This window comes from Anabas testudineus, chromosome 14 (genome assembly GCF_900324465.2).
Source record: "Anabas testudineus chromosome 14, fAnaTes1.2, whole genome shotgun sequence".
NCBI lineage: Eukaryota > Metazoa > Chordata > Actinopteri > Anabantiformes > Anabantidae > Anabas > Anabas testudineus.
Genome location: NC_046623.1, coordinates 926263 through 950785, shown reverse-complemented (window position 1 = coordinate 950785; position 24523 = coordinate 926263). Strand labels below are relative to the sequence as shown.

Sequence of the window (24523 nt, the reverse complement as noted above, 5' to 3'; positions counted from 1 at the left end):
TTACCTACAAGCAGCAGAGGGTGGGATCCTGGGACATTCTATGTCCACGTTTTCTTCACTGAAGTAATTGAACCTGTTTCCACACAATAATCATAATAACTAACACCTTTTATTTAAAAAAAAAGAAGAATCTGAACCTTTAATATATAGATAGATCCATCAGTTAGCAACACCAGCTCATCTTTTATGCTATTACCATGTAAAGAATCCCAAATGTAAACTACAGCACATATCACCCTGCTTTAGTAACACAGAAAATCACATCCCTTTACCCAAGAGTAGAAGATGACAACAGCCTACAGCAGGTGATGTATGTAAAACAGTCTGGATTCTGTCTGACTTGTTAAAAGAAGAAAGTTAACATGAAATTACTGAAAACTATTCAGATGCAAATGTTCTTATGTGCCCTGTCCTGTTGCACTAACAACAGTAGTAAAAGGCGTCTAGGTGCTAAACTAACCTGTCTGCAGTACAGACCTGGTGAACCCCTAAAACCAAAATGGTGCTTTATGAAGAGGTAAATCTGTCCAAGGAGGCCCTGAACTGTTGAGCAGCAGAAATACAGTATCAAGTTAGAAAGAGGAACTATGTCCAACTTTTTGAGACATGTTCTCAGCTTTAACATTTTAGATGTCATCTTTGTACTATTTTCAATTAAATATAGATTTTCAAATGATTTGAAAATTGGTGAATTCTGTTCGTATTTCCATTTTACAGTGTCCCAGCTTATTTTGGAAACAAAGTTGTAAAGTAATTACAGTGCTAAAGTCTTTGAATATTCCTGTTGTGTGAATGAAGGTCTCGACCACCCTTCACTCTTTTGGGTACAGCATCGTCTTATTGGAGTTACTGGACTTGGACATGTGGTAAACTATGAAAGCCAACAGAGCGAGGCAGAATATGCTGATGATGCCTGCCAAGAGTGAAACAGCCAGCGTGGTACTGTTTATTGAAGCCTGTTGAGCTCCTAGGAATGAAATAAGAACAGAGGATTAGACCATTTATAACAGTGCCCAGTTTGTACACCGATGCGCATGATGGAAACTGCATCATGTATAGTACAACACGTAAGTGCTGTTTCCTGTATCCAGTGTATGCATACCTCCAGATATCGCCAGGTTGCCTGGGAGCAGAGAGAAAGAAAAATCCAGTCATCTCATGAAGACCAACGTGACAGGTAGGATTCAACTAACTCATTATTGTGTTCACATTCTTACCATTGTCTAGGCGGGTAGTGATGGGGCCTGAAATGACGGTGGCTGTGTCACTCACTGTGGTGGTCTGTTTGTCATCAACGCTGCGACGCCTCCTCAACGCGGTGCCGTTTGTGCAATTCTGCAGGTGAATCATTGACTTTTATTTTCATTTCAAGAATTGTCAAGCAGAAACAATCCTACCATTACAGCACTCTGTCAGAAAGCTATTGTATGTCTAGGACTACAAAGTAGTGTGCCATGTGTGTAGAAGAAAATAGGACTGGAGGTCTGGCTTTTCTGCATTAGCTCTGAATCTTTCCTTTATCTTTACCACACTGTCATCATCATGATAGATATTCCATAATGTGGGAAAAATGTCATGTGGGAAAAAACATAATGGAGGGAGTTAAAGTTCTTATCCAGCAACACATTTGCATTTGTTATGTGGGACAGAATCTGACCTGAATGAGGTCGGGGCAGATGTTGTTCACACAGAGCCTGGTATTACAGTGTATGTAGTAGGTGGAGATAGGAGTATCTTGGTTTTGAAAACGGAAAGTTTCAAAGGAGAAGCGTGCTTCCTGCTTCAGTCCGTTGACTGCAATTATTGTCTGGCAATCTCGGTTACACCTTAAAAAGGAAAACTTGTGAGAATTTTTAGTTAAACAGACAGTAAGCTGTATGTATGGTATGGTTTAGCATAGGTCTGGATCACAGGTGTTTTTTTACAACAGAATCAGATGTGCAGATATTATAAAATCACACCAACCATATTCAAGTGACCAGCCTTGTGTTAAATGTTTTCTGAAAAACTACATGTTTGCATGAGACTAATAAAAAGGACTGAAATTGTTGATGACATCAGGTGATGTTGGATTGAGTATCCACTTGCAGGGGTTATTACTACACAAACTACTAGGAGTAGTATACGTATGTGGTAAATATAAGGTCCTTTCACTCACCCAACAAAGAGATCGTGACATGTGAGGTTGAGAGGGAAGGGTGAGGGTGTGGCGTAACATCGGTCCAGGAGAACGCGGAATCTGCAAGGAGGAGGTCTGCTGTCAGCACAGTGAAGTGGTATCCATCAGTGTTGCCTGGTACATCAGTTTGGTCTTAAAACCGAGTGTCCCCCATTTGGGGGACCTGGAGAAGTACTTAGCAAACACAGTGTAAAGAATTCACGAATCTTGAAAGAATATAATGATGTTGCACATCAGATTAAACAGCGGAAGCTGGGCTAAAAGACCATATTAACAGCTCAAATGAAAGCAGACTCCACAGATTCAATATATATATATATATATATGTCAAGGCACGCTACACCACAGCATCAGGGAGCTGGAAGCCAAAGAACAACCACAAAAAATGTTCTCTTAACTTTGTTGCTTTGTGATGAAAAGTTTATTTTAATTGTAAAAACATGCCACATCCGGTTATACCTACTTTTTATACCTAACACTCAAATCATTCAGAGCATGTCTGACAGGATTTATGACCCGGGGGAATAGCCTGAGCTATTGCAACAATGTTCTGCTGATTCTGAGTGGCTGACACTGCTGCCAAACGATTAAAAAGGGTGTCATTCACTCGAATAGACCAATCCGTCATGGAGATACAGCCCTGTATATTTGCATTTGCTGGTGGTATTTGGTTTGTTTCTCCAGTTGTCTGTTCTTCGTGCCCATTTGGATTACTAGATGTCTCCTGGTTCTCCCTGTCTGTTGTGCACATTTATGACTGAGTGTGAAGTACCTGCTGGTGAGATTGGACGCCTTTACTTCTACATAGATCCTGGTCTTTAGGTCCAGGCCAACTGGAGGGATCTGCAGCACGGAGGAGTACAATCTGTCCTTAAGAGCCAGTAACACAAGAGAAGGAAGCATGTTGTTTAGATGGAGCTGGATGGATGTTGTCTCATGTTTAATTGTTGTCTGTTCCCCATGATGCAGATTAATTGTTATATGTGCCAATGCTCGTTTTTACCAGAACTTCAATCAACTGAGGTTCAAATGAATTTATTCATTAAAAGTATTCTCACAATTTATGGTCTCTTTCTGTGAAGACATTACAATAATGAAACAAATGATATTTCCTTCTCTGCACCTGACTTCACTAGACATAAACTGTGGAAGTGGAAACTGCCCTGTCGTCTGATAAGTGTAAATTTGAAATTCCTTTTAGAATGCATGAACGTTGTATCCTCCAGGCTAAGGAGGAGAGGCGCCATTTGTTTTACTTGAAAATGTGAAAAACAAGATGCTAACTGCAGCTGATTGCTGCTACTCTGCCACTTCCTTCTCTAACACTATCTCCTGACAGTTACCATGGAGCAGCTTTCTGATGACACCTACCGAATAGAGTCGCATGCTCAGTGCACTGATGAAACTTCCGTTATTGTCTCTGATAGCCAGATTGACCCCAGTCCTGTTTAGCAAGGAAGAGTTCTGTCAGCAGCTGGAAATTCCTATAGAATAAACCTAAGTCCTTAGCAACCAGGTCAACATTCATTTGATACAGGGAACAAAACACCAAGGTGAGATTCAAGACCTGCTGGAGTAACACACACCTCTGAGAACACTGGCTGTTTCATAAGGAAGTAAATATGGTTACTTGATACGGTCTTATGTATGGTCAGTGTGAAGTTCATGTGTCTACAGTCAACATCTCTTCACATGAAGATGTTTTCTTTTTTCAGAGCTGAACACATCTCCCTTCTATGGCAGCCACTGCTCTTCTGGCCTCTGGACACTTTGCTAAGATTCGTCATGTGGCAATAAGTTTAGTTAGTTTCATTAATTTCCATCATTAAGGTGTGTTAGTGAGAGATTTACAATCCAAGCTGTTGCCAGTGATATGCATTGCTCATTGCATAGTGTAATGTAGTGTGATTCTTAAAATCTTCACCTTTATTGCCCCTAAAGGAAAATAAAGACACAGACTTTACTATGATTCTTGTAATAATAATATTAAACATATGTGAAACCATCTACAATCTACTACACAAGCTTGCAAAAAAACATACACAGTGACATTAAAACTCTGTTTCTAAAGTAGTTAATCATCATTAAACCCTCTATTTAATTGAAAATCACATATCTTTCTTTATCTGCTCGTTATGAATGTGTTGCCAACAACATGTCTCCAAAAGGTTGGGGCAGGCTGTTGGAATCTGTGCAGAGTGTGAGTTGGTATTGTATTGCTGAATTAAAAAATCTTATATACATCAAGCAGCATCAATAGAAGATTCACAGATGTGCAAGTTAGACAAGTAAATTTTCATTATTAGTTTTTATAATTAGTCTTCTCTTTAGCTTAAAGGACTCAGTGGCCACCACTCTGAAAATGATTTCTAATTTTGAACTGTCAGGCCACAGGATGGTTTTTCACTTCAGATGGGCTCAGATCCTAAAGCAAATGAAGAAAAGACAATAACTGCTTAGGCGGTAACCTCCTTTAAAGGAACTAGCTGATTTAAGCAGTCATACAGATTGCTAAATGGAGATCACCTTAGAGCAGTGACCATGTCTCGAATGACTTAAGTATAAATCCATATGTGTCTATCTGGAAGATCCAATTAGTGGCGAATTAATATCCTGTTAAAAAAACTACATGAAGACAAAAGAAGAAAGATCATTAAAAGGCACAAGGGGGATGGATACATAAAAGATTTCTAAAGATGCATTGGAGTACAGATAAATCCATCATTAAGAAGGAATGTGCACAGTGTGTAAATCTGCCTTCAATCTGCTGAAGGGGAACTAGTGCAGGAAGCCACCAAGACACGTGTGACTCCCCTGAAGGAGTTACAAGCTGCCACAGATGTGAGAGATGGTGACATCCCTGCATCCTTTCTACTGGAAGACTCAGCCTCTCTAAGATGCTCTTTTTAAGCCCAGCTGTGACAATGACTTGTTGCTAATTGACTTCTTCAGTTGCGAGATGTTCCACCATGTTGTTCTTTTGTTGGCTTTGTCCCAACTTTTTGCATTAAGTTCAAAATGAGCAGATACGTTTCAATAACCACTTCACTTTCAGCATTTGTATATGTGTCTTTGTGCATATTCAAGCCAATGAAGGTTTTTAAATGATTTAAAAAATGATTTCATTCAATTACTTTTTCCTTTGCTTAGTATTATAGCAGGTTTATTTTTCTTCCCTCACAGCTAGGAGCACTTACACGCTTATCTCAGTGTTGTTGACCAGGTACTGCAGTGGGTAGCGGCAGGAGAACTTGTACATTACGTCTTGCTGGTAGGTGATGATTCCTGTGCTGACATCGTGTGTGCTGACCGTGCCGGAGATGTTGACGAACTGGACAATAGAGAAGTCTGAAAACGCCCCTGTTCCCACCTCCTCAGTGACCTATGAAAACAAAGAGGTTAGGTTTTTAGAGTAAGAACCTGTTGTATGGGTGGCATTAGCTGGACGCCGTCAGGCTAGATCACCTACTGTCAGCTTGCTGGAGCAGGTGGTGATTGCCTGCTCTGTGATGGCGAATCTGAATCTGACAACAGGCGGGTCTACCGTCCAGTCAGCTGTCCCTTTACACTGGTAATTGGAGTACTGTGCGTTGAGGGCCAGTGTGGACTCGTTGTATCCAATGAAGTAGATGGGACACAACAGGATCTCGAGCTCAATTGTGTCAGAGCCACAGTAGACCTGAATGTCCGAGTTGGCTAAAAAGAGGATGAGAGCAGAGAGAGCATTCAGGAATGTGACCAGGTCTCAAGTGTTCTGGGGCAATTTTACAAATTTTCTTCTCTGATGAAAAGTCAAAGGTACAAGACTTTAGAGAAGACAGCTCCCACTGAGACACCTAACTGAAATGCTGTGAACATGCTCGACTCTGGGAGCTAAAGTTTACACCTCGCACGGCTTCATTATGGAATCAATGCACTTACAGGTTAGGGTCAAACGGTTATTCTAAATTGTCCATAGGTGTGAACATGAGTATGAATATGTGCCTGTCTCTCTGCAAGTCTCAGCCCTGTGATTGACTGGTGACTTGTCCAGGTTGTACCCTGCCCGGTGACAGCTCCAGCACTCCCATGACCTTTGAGAACACAAGCGTTGAGGATAATAGCTGGATGATACATTTGTTTTTTTCACGTTTCACGTGTTATAAATATTGTTGTATTCTTTTGTCTTCACGGAGCAGCTTTTCTTAGCCATCCCCAAAGCTGTAACACAGCTCCCCTTAGGGATAAGGACACACTCCTCATATAGCCAGATGCCAGTGTGTTGATGCTTATTAGGTTGCAACTGGTTGAAAAGGATCCGATGGTGAGCACAACTGGTTTCACTGACCTGGCTCTCTTTCTGTGGGCTGTCCAGAGCAGGGATTTTGAGCCTGGGTGAGAAGGACTGTGGCAAGTTGATATGTAAGAAGGACCAGTAGCATTGTTCCCAAACTGCTGCAATGAACACAGAAATGAGAAGTGTACATTTCAAGTGACTTTAGTAAAATGATATTTGTTATTTATGGCATATATGATATTATTACATGTTTATACGCATGCATCAGTGCTTCATGATTATTTTTACTTACTATTTTTACTTATTTTTAATTGCTTTACATACCATTAGTTTTTGCACAGGGTTTTTTTGTTTTGGATCATTGGACCTAATCCTGACCAAACGTCATCCATTCAGAGGGAGCAGTCGGAACCGATGACAGCTCATTGGTAACGAGTGAGAACCCAATGAGTGGTTTGGAACAACTGGTTAAATTTTTTTTAATTTTTTAATTTAACCTTTGCATTAAGATTTGATCTTAAATTTTAATTAGAAACATAGTAACACGATGATATTGCAGCGGAACATGAAGAGGAGTATATGGTAAAACTACTGCTTGTGCAGTACGTCTAGCAGAAGCATGATGCCAACTGATATAATATATCAGTGGATATGTTTTTAAAAGATTCACATTTTGAACATTTGCATATGTTTAAGGTTTTATAGGATTTTTTCAAAGAGAAGATGCTGAAGGAACCTTAACCCTTTTAAATACATCGAATGCAGTAAATGATCATTAGCTTTAGCAGCAACAATCACCAGTGGCTCCAATTATTTCTGCATCAGTCATTAAAATGTTCCCTATGTATTATAGTGTAGACTGGGCTGATCTATTTATTGTAATGATTCTCTGTGCTGAGGTGTAGTAAGGACATATTCAGAACATGTACATGTGTAAAACTTCCACTTCCACTGTGTAGAACTACTCTGTTACAAGTAATCCTGGATCCTGCATCCAAAAGGATACTTAAGCTCAAAACTCTTAAAAAATACTTTGAGCTAATACTAAAAAAGTAAAAGTACTCTTTATGCAGAATGGTACATTTCACATCAATGATTAGGATGTTAGATAGAAGATAATAATTATTGATGCATTCATGTGTTCATCATGTCAGTGTTTCACATTAACATGATGAACACTGCTTTGATCATCATATGTTTTAAATCTAATAGTTTATGGTAGCTTGTGAATTTCACACTGCAACCCAATAAAGTCTTAGAATTATGTTTTATTTTATTACTATTTATTTTATTATTATTATTTTAAGACGTATCAGACTGATCAGATTCTGAAAAGTAACCACATGTAGTAATTAGTAGCTTTAACATCTAGTAAATTAATGGAAGTACAAGTACAAAGTAACAACATGTAAAGTACCTCAAAACTCTACTTAAGTACAGAACTTACTTAAGTAAATAAATGTACTCAGTTACTTTCCACCACTGCTGATGTGTCTGCATGTGAATCAAAAGGAACAGTTTAGTTGTTTTTTCCCTCCTCACCTGATTTGAGCCCAATGAGGCAAAGCTCACCTTTGACATGGTTTGATGGTATTTGGTTTCAATGTGATTTTATAGTCATATGAAGCATAACAGCCATTGTTTCAGTGTATGAACAGAGTAAAATAAACAAATAATCTAAAGCAGTGCTGTAGGATGACATTCAAGAAAGGAAATGAAAATAGGGTTCTAACAGCAGGCAGCAGTGCAGATGGCAAAAACTGACTTCCAACATAAATCCACATCATATCATGCATGTTGTTAAGCCATCAACAAATAAAACAATACCAATAATAGTAAACAAACATCCAAATGATAGTCCACAGTGTTAGAAAAGTTCTTCCCTACCTTGTGTGGGTGACCATGTTGTGCTGCCCTACTTTTCTGTGTGTGCTCCTAACTTCAGGACAGTCATTTATACCGGCCTCCATGGGAAGCCCACAGAGAAGAAAAGGAAGTGTAAGAGAGCAATACAAGCTGGTTGGATCAGTCACCGGATTGTCTGACAGACATGGAACAATTGGTGAACCTATGGCGTGTCCTTTGTCTAATGGAGCATTATGTCAACCAGTTGTAGATTTAACTTCGAGCAACAACCTGCAACTCGTTACATAACCGAATGCTGATCACTGCTGATTTATTTCAGCTCTGAAAAACCTAAAAAAAAACAATGTTTGCTTCACTAACGTGCTGCTTTTTGTCACATCCTCCTGCTTGTGCCGGGGGCGACCACCTTTTGTTAAGAAACAAGGTCTCCTACTACACCATGTCAGACTCAAAGGCACACCCTGCCAAACAAAACCTCCTAAAGCTGTCACCTGAACCACAGATCCCCCCCAGATCCCCTCCAGGAACCCTGAGACCAGATCGGAACAATGGAGTGGAGATGAGCTTACAAACAACTGAGCGTTAAGTAGTTGTCTTTTTTGTCCCATTCTCCATTCAGCACACATGAAAACGAGTGGCTACTGGCCACAGGCAACCTTTGAGATCAGCATCCTAATCTTTGGTTCTGATGCTTAATGGAGGACATAAAGTTTACACAAACACAGAGTCTGCATCTTTGTGCGTGAAGTGAAATGGAATAAGCAAAGCTTATATTTCCCGTCCAGTATTGTGTCTCTTAGGTTTCTGGCCCCATCGCTTGGGGCCAAAACATCCTTAATTCCTGATTGAAGCAGCTCCTTTTGAGCAGTAACAGGATCTGCATATCACCATAATCCTGCTCTGCTTTTAATGAATATTAGCTGTCAGTTAACATCGCCCACTTTCTCAATCATATGGCCAGAGTCTATTGAATACAGCGAACAATCCTTGAAATAAAATCCATCTCATTCTGCCTATATGCCAGCCGCGTAAGGACATGAACAATACAGGATATTGACCCATTCTATTGTGTTGGATTATTTGGTTCCGCAGGTTTCCTCTCACTAACGTCAGAACTTTGTCTGCATTGCTGGATAATGTGAATGTTAATTTATAGTTTTTATAGTTTTATAGTATTTTATAGTGGACCTTGTTCTGTTCAAATATATATCTAAAGATAATTTGAAGCTGGCCGACTGAGTTACAGTATTGTTCCAAATAATAGCAGTACAATGTGACTAACCAGAATAATCCAGGTTTGTAGTATATTTTTTTATTGCTACATGGCAACAAGTTACCAGTAGGTGCAGTAGATTCTCAGAGAACAAACAAGACCCAGCATTCATGATATGCAGCTCTTAAGGCTGTGAAATTGGGCAATGAGTTGAAAGGGAGGGGGGGGGGGGGGTTAAAAAAAATAGCAGTGTCTGCCCTTGACTGTACAAACTCCAAACTATTTTGTACAAACTCTTTTGTTTCTAGGATTTAACAATCCTGTGAATCGCTAAACTAATATTTAGTTGTTCTCGATTGGATTAAGGTCTGGAGATTGGGCTGGCTACACCATAACATTAATTTTGTTGGTTTGGAACCAAGATTTTGCACGTTTAATAGTGTGTTTGGGGTCATTGTCTTGTTGAAACAACCATTTCAAAAATATATATAATTTTTTTTCACCTCTTTATAGGTTTTCCCCTCTCCAATCAACGTTTTAATCAATGTACACTGTTCTTCTGAACAGTGTCTTGAACGACCCATTTTCTAGGCTTTTAAATTCCACCTGATTCACACCTGTTTTTTCACAAAATTGATGACCTCACTGATTGGATGCCACACTGCTACTTTTTTTTAACACCACCACCCCCGACCTTCCCTTTCAACTCATTTCCCAATTTCACAGCCTTAAGAGCTGCATATCATGAACGCTGGGTATTGTTTGTTTTCTGAGAATCTGCTGCACCTACTGGTAACTTGTTGCCATGTAGCAATAAAAAATATACTAAAACCCTGGATTATTCTGGTTAGTCACATTGTACTGCTATTATTTTGAACATACAGTGGCAAGAAAAAGTATGTGCACTCTTTGGGATTATGTGGAGTTTTGCATCAATTGGTCATAAAATGTGTTCCAAACTTCATCTAACTCACAACAATACAAAAACACAGTCTGCTGAAAATAATAGTACACAAACTTTATATTTCATGTTTTTTTTTTAACATAACATGTAAACATTCACAGTGCAGGGTGAACCCCTAGCCTAATGACTTCTCCAAGAGCTAATTGGAGCCAGGAGTGAGCCAACCTTGAGTCAAATCAGTGTGATGATATTGGATGTGTTGCTGAAAGCGGTCCTGCCCTTTAAAAACACACACCAGTTTTGGGTTTACTGTTGCAGCACTGTTGCTACTCTCCCTAGGCGTGGTCGTCCTGTAAAGATGACTGCAAGAGCACAGCGCAGAATGCTGAATGAGGTAAAGAAGCATCCTAGAGTGTCAGCTGAACCTCATCCCCACTATAAAACATGGCAGAGGGAACATCATGGTTTGGCGCTGCTTTGCTGCCTCAGGGCCTGGACAGATTGTTGTCATTGATGGAAAAATGAATTCCAGAGTTTATCAAGACATTTTGCAGGAAAATGTAAGACCATCTGTCCACCAACTGAAGCTCCACAGAGGATGGGTGATGCAACAGGACAATGACTCAAAGCATACAAGTAATTCAACAAAAGAATAGCTTCAACAGAACAAAATACACCTTCTGGAGTGGCCCAGTCAGAGTCCTGACCTCAACCCCATTGAAATGCTGTGGCATGACCTTAAGAGAGCCATTCACACCAGACATCCCAAGAATATTGCTACACTGAAACAGTTTTATGAAGAGGAGTAGTTCAAAATTACTCCAGATCGTCGTGCAGGTCTGATCTGAAACTACAGGAAACGTTTGGTTGAGGTTATTGCTTCCAAAGGAGGGTCAACCAGTTATTAAGTCCAAAGGTTCACATACTTTTTCCACCCTGCACTGTAAATGTTTACATGTTATGTTCAATAAAAACATGAAAACATCTAATGTGTGTGTAGTATTATTTTAAGCAGACTGTGTTTTTGTATGGTTGTGAGTTAGATGAAGTTCGGAACGCATTTTATGACAAATTACTGCAGAAAACCATGAAATTCCAAACTATAGGTGCTGCAGTTTAACAGTTATCATGGCAATTTACCCTGTGTTGACTGCGTGATCAAAGTAAGACAAAGAAATCATGTTAGTGCACCAACAAAACAAAATGTCAAATTAAAAACAAAAACAATTCTTTATTAACAGTTTAGAAACACTTTTTTCTTTTTCTTCTTTTTTTTTTTTTTTAAAGTTCACCTTCAAATAATCCAGAGTGAAGAAGCCAAACCAAACTCCTACATCACCACCCCTCAACCAACATGAGCAACTATCTGTGCCACAGGACATGTTGAGAGAAAGAAGAGTGAGGACACCAACACACCACCTCCTAGGATGTTTAGCAGCTTATTATACGTACTACACACACTATGAGTTTGTCCACTGTTACTGAAATACATTCAAGCACTTCTTCAAAGGATCAGTAGACAAACTAATTCATGACACATTGGTTTACCCAGATATATCAGAAGAACTAGGGGTAGCAGATTAGTGGAGACACTTGAAATGTGTGCACACATAAGAGCACTGAGCAGTTAACCTTCAACACTAAGTGCTACATGATGGAGCCAAGCATGTGCTTCTTTTCGGAGGCAATCATGATTCTGTTCAGCCAATAAATAGAAGAAAAAAACCTCAATGCTGGTGATAAATATAAACTTCAGAAGGTGTGTTCTGAATATTGGATGCTCACTTGTAAACAAGTTTCATCGAAATGAAAATGTAATCGACTTTTCACTGAAGGACTGTCAGTAGTTCTGCTCAGAAATCAGGTAGCTCCACTATCTGCACATGAGTAATTCTGTACTTGTGGTAGTAGATTTTAGTCCAACTAGTTTTTCCTAAAAGCCCCGTCAGTAATTACTGTTTAACTTCTAGTTTGTCAGTCTACCCCATTAACCGTTATGAGGACAGAATCACCAGATTAAAGATTTCTTTTCAAACCAACTTGATCATCTTCCAATACAGTTTCAAATAAACTGAATGGGAAACATTCATGGTGGAATAAAGTTGGGCCTGGAGCGAAAGAAATAAGGGTTTAGGACTAACCTTACATCAACATAACATGTTTGGAGATACAGTGCAGAGGACAACAGGAAGCGAAAGGTTCAAGAATCAGCACTCATCCATGAAATGTTGACAGTTCTTTGAACATGGCCAAGCAGAGCTTCCCTCTAATCATCAGTCGTGCTGGGATGGCCTGTTAGTTGTGAGGAGGGATTTTGCCTGAACCTTGTGTCTATCTCAACACAGACTCAGACCCGCGCTTTATTTTTTTGTTAATTTTGTGAAAGATAGAAGAGACACACAGTACAGGAGACAAAGGGGGAATGAGACGAGAGGTCTCCAGTCTTTGTCCAATCAGCATCCAGCAGTTCCAGAAATAGGGGAATGAAGACAAAACAAAACAAAAAAACATCCAAACAGGAAAGAAAACAGAAACAGGAGGGAACTTAGACTTTTATACACTGTCAATAAATATAGTGATTTTTCTTCCCAGTTCCAGCTGTTATAATTCATCCTCTATGTGGTTTTCAGGGGGACCATTCTCCACCGGTCCTGGAAATGAGCACAGACAGGGGAGACATGAATAACAGGTAGATTTATACCTGCTCTACAAGTGCACAGTAGTTTCAGCCCATGTTTACAGATTTAACACATTCACCTACAAAGGTCTGTTGCTATGATACAGCCCGTCAGCTGATGGTGTGACATTTAGGTCCAGACCGTTACACCTGGCCTATCATCTCACTCTGCTTGTGTTAAAATCTATTCCAATCAGCCAGGTGTAAGATATCGATGTGACTGCCCTCTGACTATGACTACAACTGGGTTAACTACTTTGTTAGAGATGTTTGTTGAGTTTTTATTGTGTAAATTACTTGGGAATATTTCAGAAAGCGTGTCTCTCTTCTGCCAAATCTAAGATTCGGTCAGACTTCCACATTTATACATGTTCTTTGTATGGAACGTATATATTACTTCAGGAGAACATAAAAATTCCAGTTGGACAGTGTCATATTAATTTGTTTGCCAGAACTTCCGCTGAGTACAAGGTTACAATTAGAGGTCTACGAACAAGCTTGTGTTATGTTTGATTTTACCTTCAGCTGCAACAAACAGCACTGATCACTTAGTTCACCCTCTTTAATTCTCTGGTAATAGCAGTAGGTGTGATAGAGGAGGCACGCCTACCTGTGCTTGTTGTTTCTTCTGTGGGCTGTGATTGGCTGTCTGCATCCATGTGGACATTGCTCTCCTCAGTGGGTGGGGCCTCACCCTGCTGCACCTCCTCCTCTGGGCTTTCTGCATTTGAATACCAAAATAAAGTTAACTCAGCCCTATTTCAGCTCTTAATTCTCTTCATATTGAAAAGATTCATGGTTGAATGTGTGTGTGTGACCCACCACTCTTTGACTCTGTGCTCTCCACTGTGGGAGGGGTAACTTTCTCCTCAGCTGTGTTATTGGCCTTGTTGTTTTTTTCTGAGCTGGTGCTGTTCTTGGCTTTGGCTTTAGCCTTTGGCTTGGCAAACTTGGCCTTATTGAGCAGGTAGTTGACCTCTCGATCCAGCAGAGTCAGCTTGGACTCTATGTCTTTGGACAGCAGTATGGGCCGCTCCTTGGTAGAGCGTTTCTCCTGTTCTGCTACTGTCTCGTTCTTCCATGTCTGGAGGATACAGTTTATATTATATAATACAATACAAACTCCTCATGATGGCAAAGCAACCATGATAACACCATAGCAATTTCAAGTTTAAAAGATGGCATTACAATGTAAGTGCATGGGGTTTTTACAGAACATGTTTTACCAGGTGGAGGATTTAAAGGAAGAAGCAACTGGTGCATTAGGGAGAAACCTGCTTTGTTTGAATTTGGCTTCTTACAAACTGAAAATCAGGACAGCTCAAAGTATGCTGCTTTAATTTGGACTAAAAAAAAATATATTTAGGGAAACTAAATGACTAAGAGACAGTCAGCCACCATACAGCTCCTTTCTGATCCAACTTACTGTTGTTTCATTGATGACTTTTTCCAACATATTCAGCTCGACTTCTGTGAAGATCTGATCATCCTCTGGAATCAGTTTGGCACTCCTTTAAAGAAATTATTAAAACTGTTATTTTAAAACTCATCTGACAACAGCTGATGACAACAGCTCTTCTGTGTATGTTGTTTTTTTGATATTTGAAATTATCAATATCATACAATGTTATGATCATAGAATGTCATGACATTCACCTAAGGAAGAAGCTGGAGGTGTTAAGCAGGCTGTCCAGAGCAGCCAGGCGGTCCGGCCACTTGCGCCGCTCCTCCACTCTAAAAAACATGTCCTTGCACAGGCTCTTCAGCTCAGACAGTTTCTCTTTCAGCTGCTTGGTGGTGGCCGAGTAGCCGTCCTCATCCATCCACTCGGACGCCTCTCTCAGCTTAGTGGAGATTTGCTCCTTCTCCTCCTCTTTCAGCACCAGCTCATAATCTTCCTGGTATAGTTTATCCTGGAGAAACAAGTATAAGTATTTTAAGTTTTTGGAAGGAGCCATGATGGATTTGGTGGCATGTCACTGTTACATTACATCCACTTTCTCTCTTGCAGCCTACTCTCTGATTACACTCAACGCTTTAACTTCTAGGAATAAGGTTGGCTAATATTTTCTCTAAGCTTCACTGGCAACTCCTAAGTGCTTGCTTAGCTTTGGCTGCTCACCTGTGTCTCAAAGATAAAAGCTTCCAGACTGTTGAGGTTCTTTTCCCTTTCCTGTTTGGCCAGGTCTCTGTCTGTCAAATCTTGCAGCCTGAAAATATGAAAATATAAACTTTTTTAAGCTGACAAAAGCAACAATATAACACAAGATGGAAAGAAATTCAAATGTTGCTGTACTTCTTTTTCGAGGAAGTGACATCATCTGCAGTGGGATCGACAATGTCTCTGATGATTAGTTCCACTGTGATGTCTTCAGAGATTTTGCTCTTTTTCTGTGGTTTTGCCTTCTTCTCCACATCCTTCTCTGCCTCAGCGTTTCCAGATTTCTCTCCATCCTTTTCCTCCTTTATAAGCAGGGATAAGGTTAAATTTGATACCCAGTCTGCAGATGTGAATGTCATTTCAATGTAGATTTTTATAAAAGGGATTACATTAATTGGATCTTACCTTGGCATCAGTCTTGCTGCCTGCCTCCTCTGTCTCCGTTTTCCCCTGACTTTGGTCTTCACCTGCAATTTTCTCTGAATCTTCCTGTGTCTCCTTGGCAGCCTCATCATTAGGAGTGTCAGCCTTGTCGTCCTTTCCGGACTCGAGAGGCACTTCCTCCTCATCCTGAACAGGACATAAATCAAGGCCACCTGATTCTTGTGTGCTTTTAGTTTTATTAGTTAGTTATGAACATGCTTAAGAAAAGCTATGCTATGTGTAAAATGTAGTTCATTCAGGCTTTACACCATTTTTTATGTGTTTATTTCTTTGCGAACACATATCTAATATGCCTGTACCATATGTAGAGATGCACTTACCTGTACAGGTTCAGTGACATTTAGGGTAGGCTCGGAGGATCCTCCTCCAAACAAAGTGGAAATCGTGTTGCCTAGTTCTGAAAGACAGCAAAGTAGTAAGACGGCTTCAGGAATCTGACATCTCCCACAAATGCATGAATTTAGTTCTAACAGACCAGTCTGACCTGTGTAAGTATGTGCTGTTTACAGATCAGTGTTGTTTTCATGAGATTGATCAAGATAAACACAGAGGATGGTTGTGGATAATGACACCGCACTCTGGCTTCTAAAAGCACATTTATCAACATATGTCCTGCTCACTTAAGATGGCTGCAGGGCTTTAATAAATTGCAGAAGGATTTCACTATAAAGCAACTGCAGACTACATACTTGGGAAAAAAAAAAAAGTGTTAAGTGTCAAGCCATTACTAACTAAATATTGAGTTTGTTCTTGTTGGCTCTTGTTAAAAAGAGCCACCAAGATCACCAACACGCACAGATTTTGAATGCCTGTGGTTATAGATGTTTGTTAACAAAACCTACTTGTTAAAGTTGATTCCTCTTCTTTCTCTTCCACAATGGTTTCAAATACCGACTCCACCTAGGGATGAAAATTACAATAATTAATTATTTTTGTGACTGACTGGTGCAAATCAAATCTTTATATTTTGATGTGAAATCCCTCCCAGAGAAGTTGTGTAGGTGATTATGTGAGCTTAAATGCTCAGATGTTTTTGTTTTTTTTTTTCACTTTTATTAATCTCATTAAGCACATTTTGTTGGAGTCTATCATTTCAGTAAGTTTCACTGGCCACAATGGAAACCAACGTACACAATTCAAGTACATACAGTAGTTCCCTATTGCAGATGTGATAAGTGACACTACTTAAACATATGATATGTGCTGTTCTAGCCTCTGAATGCAGTTTTTGTCAGTAGAATTATTAAACTGATTTATTGGTTTGAATGCTCAGTAAGGAACTAACCCGATCAAGCAGAAGTACTCCACTTTCATCCATGTTGAAATGGGCTTTGATGCCTTTTGACTCTGCATCCGCATGCTTCTGAAAGCTGCTACCCACTCCAGACAGTCTGACTGTGGTAAGGTTCAGAGAGCCAAACACACTGCAGCACACAGCAACAGGAAGAGAGGAGAACAGACCTTACATTAAGATACATTTAAATACAGTGATGGGTCAAAATAACCTTATTTGAAAGCCATCCAATTACAATTTATTGCCTTTATTTCCATTTTGTTTAAGCTCAGATTTCTTTTAGTTTATTACAGTCAGTCCAAAAATGTCATGACCCATTGAACTGATCCAATTTCAGAAATGCCAAAAAACATTCAGGAAACAAAAAAAGCACTAAAGCAAGCTGGTATCAAACCTGAGGTCATCCTGACCCAGGAAGCTGAGGTCGCCGTAGTTGATGTCGAAAGCAAAGTCATCGTTGTAGCGGTTGAATGTAATGACCTTACGCTGGGGGTATGGAGCCATTCTTTGGAAAAGTATCCGTTTGTTATGTTTTACAGTTTTGATTCCATCTTCCTCTGTCTCACGAGTGAACTCCACCTGAAGGATTCAGATAATGTAGTTAATGTTAAGATGCCTCATCCTCAGAATTTATCTCTACATCTAATGTAAGTTTGCAACTAGCTCTTCACTACAGTACACAATTTCAAAAACACAAAATGTATATTTTGGACATTATGTCCATACCTGAGTGTTAGTCGCAGATCAAAATAGTTCATCTATTAGCAAGGCGCTCATTATTCCTATAGTGATTTTATTTAAAATTACAGGTGAAGGAGCTGCACTGACCTGAATGGGGAAGACAGCTGCATCACGAACCAAGAACGGTTTGACCTTGAAGGCCTTGCTGAGAGCAGCAGCCTGATACACTGCACCCATGGCTGCTGCCTCATCTGCATTGATGTTCTTCCCTAGCTCCTCTCTGCAAGAAATACATATATACAATTATAACTGCAGGTAAAAGGACAAAACAATGTGGATTTATGTTAAACTTGTGGAGTGGAGTGCATTTAACAGTTAATCAAATCAGAGCATGATCTCTGTGGTTGACACTTACTTCCCCACAGCTTTGAGAAGGACTTCCTGAACCTTGGGCACACGGGTGGAACCACCTACCAAAATCACCTGCTCAATGTCATCCTGTAGATAGAAATATAATAACTTAGATACACAGAAAAAACTTTAAATTGCAGGTAAATATAAGTGTCAGATCAGGGCCAAAAAATAATACTGGTTGCAATTTCTTATTATATCCATTGTTTTTGTATCCCATGTCTGAAGCGAACAACAACCAAATCTCCCCATAGGGGTCATTCAATTTTCATATTATCTTGTCATGTGCAACCTGTTTATAAAACTTGAAGAGGCATGCAATGAGAATACTGACCAGATTCATTTCTGCAGTAGTCAGGGCATCCTGTACTGGGCGGGGTACTCTTTCGAAAAGATCAGCACACAGCTGTTCAAACTCTGCCCTGGTCACCTTAGCTTTGAAGTCAATGTCATCCATCAGACCTTCCACCTGATAAAATACTTTTGTCACTGAAATGGTACTGCATCCAAATGTTACGTTTAGTTAGACAGAAACAGAAAGTTCAGTAATAAACCCTAGAACGTTAAAGGCTAATGTCAAGCGTATGTGTAGGTAAATGTACCTTAGTGTTTTAAGGTTAAGGTGTTGCAGATGGCTCTGTCATATGGGACATATGCCTTGGTAATGGTGTGTGATGTGTATGATGCCAGCAAAATTCCTGGACTGACAGTTTAGAGGTGATGTCACTGGACTCACCTGGGCCATGAAGTCTACATTTGCACTGAGCACAGTTTTGAGTCTCTGGGCCTCTTTGAGGAGTTTGGCCATTGCCCGGTGGTTCTGCCTGACATCGTTCTTGCTTTTCTTCTGCTCATTGAACAGTTTGGCCAGGTAGTCTCGGAGTCGCAGGTCCATCTCAAAGCCCCCCAGCCCGCGGTCGAACCTAGAGCCAGAACATAAAAAGCACATTTCAGTCTGCATCAGTGCTTATTAATAGACACAGGCATTGGTGGATATTAAGACCTTTTATGGCTCAGGAAGGATGAGGCAACCACTGCAGATGTAAGATACAATATTAAACAAGATTACTAAAACGGTAAATGGCTCAAAATTGTACCATGTTGCAATTTATTATTGTAAGATAGAATCATTTTCAAGTTGACGTGTACAGTATTTGATCTTGTGCATAATTTAAAACAAATGTGTTAGACAGACTACACTTAAAATGGTGTCTAGACAAAATAGTGTAGTCTATAGTTCAACTGCCAATTAAAATGAGTGAACCTGGGATTAACAAGGTTACATAGTTTATAAAAAAAAAAAAAAAAAAACCCACACAGTTCAGATTTTTGTGTAACACAACACGGCTCCACAGTGTAGACCAACCTCATTTTTTAAAAACCAGGTTGTGAGACTTGATGAAAATGGGAGAGGTCACCAGTCATCATCACAGAGCATCAGTAGCTACTCAGTGCTGCAGCAGTGGTCAAGAGGTAGCTTGACATTGAACTTATTTGGCTCTAATGTACTTGAGTGTTGGCTAAAAACTAATGAAACTGTACTAATTGGACAGGATCTGTAGGCAGTAAATGTTTTAGTGATGCTTACAAACAATGTACTTAGTTTTGTTGTATGCTGCATTTGATTTATCTTCGTAAAGATTGGGAATCTTTACCAATATCTTAGTAAAGAGTATGTGCTAAACAACATCTGAGAAATACATCTAGTGTTCTAGCTAGTCAGGCCTCTTAAGGGGATGAAATTATTACAGAGCTGGCTTACTTTCACTGGGGCAGATCACCACAGTAGTACTACACATCTTCCCAAGTTCAGAAGTTCTGATTATGTGTCAGTAAGGTGCCTATTGACAACCGGCTTCCAATTCCAATCTGGCAGAGAATGGTATTTTGTTTTATACACAAAGACAGCAAAGCCTCTCAAGACTGGTCTACAGTACAGACAAGGCTCTGTTACAGCTTTCCAATGTTGGCACCTTACCTTGGTGGGAGATCTGCTCTGTGTATGTGTCTTCCTATTCCTGAGTTTCAGACAGGATGAGGAGACTATGACAGAAAAAAACGCATCCTGGAATCTTGTGTGATCTACTACCACCTTATTTCATGTTTCAGATCAAGCAAGATCTAAAGCTACAAGTGAAGTCCTAGTGATTTCTTCAGTAATGAAATCTGACTTGTCTTCAGCCTGTTGTAGTCACACTCCCTTTTCCCACCTCTCAGACAATCACATGCCCCCTCCTACCCACCAACAACAGAAAAAGACTCTGCTTCACACAGCTGTGCGTTTCTCTGAGAAGCATATTTAGAATGAAAAAAGCAGAACACAAACACACCACCAGTTTCTACTGACAGCATTTGACAAGAGGCAGTCTCTCCATACCATAAGACAGAAACAAATCTTTGTTGATATACTATATGTGGCAAAGCTAAATCACAGACCGGAGGACTCACCCAACACCTCGGATCTGTAACTGGGGCTGGGTGCCAGACTCCTTGGTTTTGACTGTCTGATAAGTGACGATGGTGGCAGTGGTGCTGCCTGAGCCCATATCATAAAACATCACGTTCTGAAAGGCAAATGATAAAACAGATTTGCTGTAACACAGAACATCACAAGTAATTATTTCATGTGTCAAAAATGCTGAACATGCACCTTTGGTGTGTTATCGATATCTTTCCTCCTGAAGACCCCATAGTTCATAGCCACGGCTGTGTTGTCATTGATCAGCTGAAGGACCTTTAGACCTGCCATCTGTGCAGCCTGCAGGACTGCCCTGCGCTCTGCCTGGTTGAAAAAGGCTGGGACGGTGATCACTGCATCTTTGATTGGTTGTTCTGTGAGTTGTAGAGATTATAAGGAGGCAAAACAAATTTATGTGTTTGACATATTCCAAAATGCAATACAATGATGCAACGTGTCTCTCGAACCAACTGACCTGCAAAGTCCTGAGCCAGTGAACGAGAATAATTGAGCACCATGCCAAGGAGCTCCTCAGCTGTGTACTGCATTTCTCTGACACAGAAATTAGAAAGGCAGGTTACACTATGACTCAATAAAAATGAAAGGACACAAAAAAATGGACACATGTAAGCATTTACTGTACAACAGGAAATTAAAAAGTAAAGTCTATAGTAGTCTCTAGGACATAAATGGAGACTCACTCTGAGTTTTTAAAGTAAACTGTGCTCCTCACTGAGTCCTCTTGCAGCTGGTGCTCAGGGAAACGTTTCTGATAAAGCGCCACCTGGGGGTTATCATGCTTTTTGCCCAGAAGGCTTTGGAGATGTCTATAAACGGTTTTGGGGTTCTTCACAGACTGAAATGTGCACAATATGTGATTAATTGCATATATGGAAAAGATGTGTATTATTTTGAAGTTATTTGACCATGAAAATAATTTGATTAAACTCATCATATGTCAATCAAATCTAAGAGGTAGTCATACCACTCCTAATGCATTGTCTCCAAAAAGTCTTTCATTTTCCTTAAGACATACAGCCGCAGGTGTTTTCCTCCTTGACTCCCTGAGGAAAAAGATAATAGACATCACATTACTCAAATGTCATTTCATGCTGTATTAACTTTCTTACTTCTGAACTTTGACTGTCACTAAAGGATAGGTTGGCATTTTTCAAATGTATCTTAAATCAACCAGATGCCCATATGAACACTTAAACAGATCTGTCATGCTGTGATCATTCCTCCTGTTCATACTTACAAGTGATGAGGACCAACATCCACTGTAAAACAAATATATACAAATGTGTATCCAAGGCTAATATTAGGCTTCAGCAAGTTAACTGAGGAAGATATCTACTTAATTTCCCTGAAAGGTTGCTATGTTAGAATAGTAACAAAGAGAGGGAATTTTGTTAAAAATGCCCTTAAAGATATCTACCTCATGTGGATACTTTGGAAGACTGAAACCTTATATGGCCTTCAGATAAACATTTAAATACCTTTATTATAAGATGGATGCTTTACCTTTTACTTTACGTTAAAACTTTGATGGATTTCTACTTTGAGTTTTTCAGTTTCTTACTTCAAACTACATCTTCAAGACACAAAAGAACATAGACTTACATGTCTCAGCAGAATCTCTTAAAGACACATCAACAGCAAGCAAAACCTGCTTCAGTGCTCATATAGGCAACAGTTTCCAAATAGACCTAATAAATTGTGAACCTGTCTTTTAATTTAACCACTTCTTCCCAGTTACACGTCATCTGACAAGCCAACCAGAGCATGTAGTCGATGTGCCATGATGAAGACAAACGGTTACACTCACTTGTTGAGAACAATCTCCATCGGCACACCAGGCTTCACTATCGCCATCTTCATCCACTCACTGCCCAGGTCAACTGACATAACAGCGACAGTCACTGCAAACAAACACACATGGTGTGTGACATAAAGCTGGTATGGCTGTCATGTAGAATTTTAGTAACAGAAGATTTCAGTGTTTTATATTCTTTGTGTGCTCAGAATAATTAGGTGGATCTTATCACCTGTGTGAGAGGGCAACATCGCCAGAACAATAAAGAACAGAGCAACCACCGGCAGCTTCCTCGCTCCCATGATGAGCTAAAAAGATAAATGAAAAAAACATTTATATGAAAACAATATAATCAAGTGAATGGATTTTCACAGGCCCCTACTTGTTCTAACCTTGTCCATATTTGCCTAGTGTGTCAAACCTTTGGTAAATCCTCTTATGGTAACTTTATCACACACCATCATCAACACCAAACACTTTCTATTATTGTTCATCCACCTGTGCTGTATGCTTTTACATCCAGTGCTGTTGCAGTGCCATTGCACTCACTGTGTGTGAGCAGGTGTATACGCAAACACATGCGCGCACACACACCAACAACAAGATGATCTCCCACCTGAAATGTCAAACCTGCAACTTTTGATGCCTAGAAACTGTACTGCTACAACATTTTTAATCCTAAAGTGAAAATGCAGTGTCCCAACAGCCCTTTTTCATTCCATGATGATGATAATAATGATGATGATGATGATGATGCAATGATCCCTGTTTCTACTTGTCACAAGTAGAAACAGAGAGAGTTGCATCATACTGAGTTTCATGATAAATGTCCAACCACTGTTTATTCTTTGGTGCTAATGTGACTGTGACAGTCTTTCAGCAGACCTGTGTGCCACTACCAGGTGCTGCCATAGACTCTACCAAGCATCTAATGCACCAATGGTCCCACCTACATAGGCGTAGACAGTTTGCAAACACGTGGCATTAATTGCCATTGTCAAGCTGTGGTGTTGGTGCACTGAAGGCTAAGTATGTGTTTAATGTTTAGAGAGTTGGGCCACAGTTTAAAAACCACATTGAAATATCATAAACCAGAACATTCTCTGTGTTTAAGGGAAAGAACAAGAGTCAGTCTACATAGAAACTTCTAGCTTTCAGTGACGCATGAAATGCAAAATGGATGAACAAGTCAAGCGTTCAAGGTTTACACACACACACAAAAAGAAAAGAAACGTGAATGTTTTAGCTTCTGGACGACACTTGGGTGAACTCACTAGCATTAGTACAAGTTGTTCGTATGTATCATACAGCTAGTTAAGATAAATACAATTACTGTTTAACCAGTAGCCGTTCGATTTAAACTCAAGTGGACAGTAGCTACCTGTCCAACTTAAGAACTGGCACTGTTTACCTGTTAGAAACAGCGTTAACATAAGTTGACAGCTAACCGTTCACCTAGCTAGCACCAGCACACTGACAACCATCAATACGAAAGCATGACTGACACACTGTTGTGGCATGAACATACCTTCCTCGAGCGGCACCAGTGTGTGAAGGAGTTACCAACTGAATGTGATTTCCGGGCAGCTTCGGAGATGAATTTTCCCTGGTTCTCCCTTGACTCGGAGCCTCTTTGTTGTCACGCTTGGTAGTTTTTAGTTCCCCTTATCACCGGCTTGCTCTCAGCAGTCGGGCCCGGAACGCGGCGTCACCTCATTGGATCCGCACGAGCCGCTGCTGGTAGAAAAATTGATGTCAAGTTAACTGTAACTAAACATACTGCTTCCGGTTACACCTTCAGAGCAAAACATACCATACGCTGACTAAAATGCTAGTGGCTTTTGTTTTGGGTTTTTGTTTTGTTTTTTTGCTTTCTCTGTTTATTTTACTATTTGTACAATTTATTTTTAAATTATTTATTTAAAACAATTTATTAAAAAGCAAATAATAAAACGCTCGGGATCAAACGTGATTAGGGATCTTTATAACTATGTAACACATTCACATATCTAAATTTGCTGTGAATGTCATAAAACGTGTTTTTACCTTTTTGCATATCAACTCACACACAAACTGATGGGGGCGTTTGCACACTGTTCTAGTCTCGTCATACGTACAGCGAAATCGTTACTGAAAGGCTAGT

The 24523-nt window shown here is 39.9% G+C and overlaps 2 protein-coding genes across 3 annotated transcripts; both read right to left on the bottom strand.

Annotated features, from left to right (window-relative positions):
• Window positions 1-812: 812 nt before the first annotated feature.
• On the bottom strand, window positions 813-6600 carry si:ch73-261i21.5 (zona pellucida-like domain-containing protein 1). Its single transcript, XM_026373175.1, has 10 exons — window positions 6507-6600; window positions 5649-5875; window positions 5377-5561; window positions 3551-3623; window positions 2952-3049; window positions 2159-2239; window positions 1658-1826; window positions 1218-1335; window positions 1103-1123; window positions 813-967 (listed from the first exon to the last, which is right to left on the bottom strand). The coding sequence occupies exons 1-10, from the start codon at window positions 6598-6600 to the stop codon at window positions 813-815; spliced, it is 1221 nt and encodes a 406-aa protein (XP_026228960.1).
• Window positions 6601-11691: 5091 nt separating this feature from the next.
• hyou1 (hypoxia up-regulated 1) lies at window positions 11692-24117 on the bottom strand. Of its 2 annotated transcripts, XM_026372370.1 has the most exons (24): window positions 23909-24117; window positions 22613-22688; window positions 22393-22486; window positions 21550-21628; window positions 21266-21420; window positions 21040-21116; window positions 20757-20938; window positions 20555-20670; window positions 18843-19029; window positions 18441-18575; window positions 18111-18193; window positions 17843-17975; window positions 17409-17593; window positions 17006-17144; window positions 16563-16620; window positions 16041-16117; window positions 15682-15846; window positions 15412-15578; window positions 15238-15325; window positions 14772-15028; window positions 14542-14626; window positions 13938-14199; window positions 13726-13836; window positions 13040-13089 (listed from the first exon to the last, which is right to left on the bottom strand). In XM_026372370.1, the coding sequence occupies exons 2-24, from the start codon at window positions 22680-22682 to the stop codon at window positions 13040-13042; spliced, it is 2955 nt and encodes a 984-aa protein (XP_026228155.1). In that variant the 5' UTR covers window positions 22683-22688; window positions 23909-24117. The 2 variants fall into 2 exon arrangements, with proteins under 2 accessions (XP_026228156.1, XP_026228155.1); XM_026372371.1 differs by lacking the exon at window positions 23909-24117 and having other exon boundaries at window positions 11692-13089; window positions 22613-22682.
• Window positions 24118-24523: the final 406 nt, after the last annotated feature.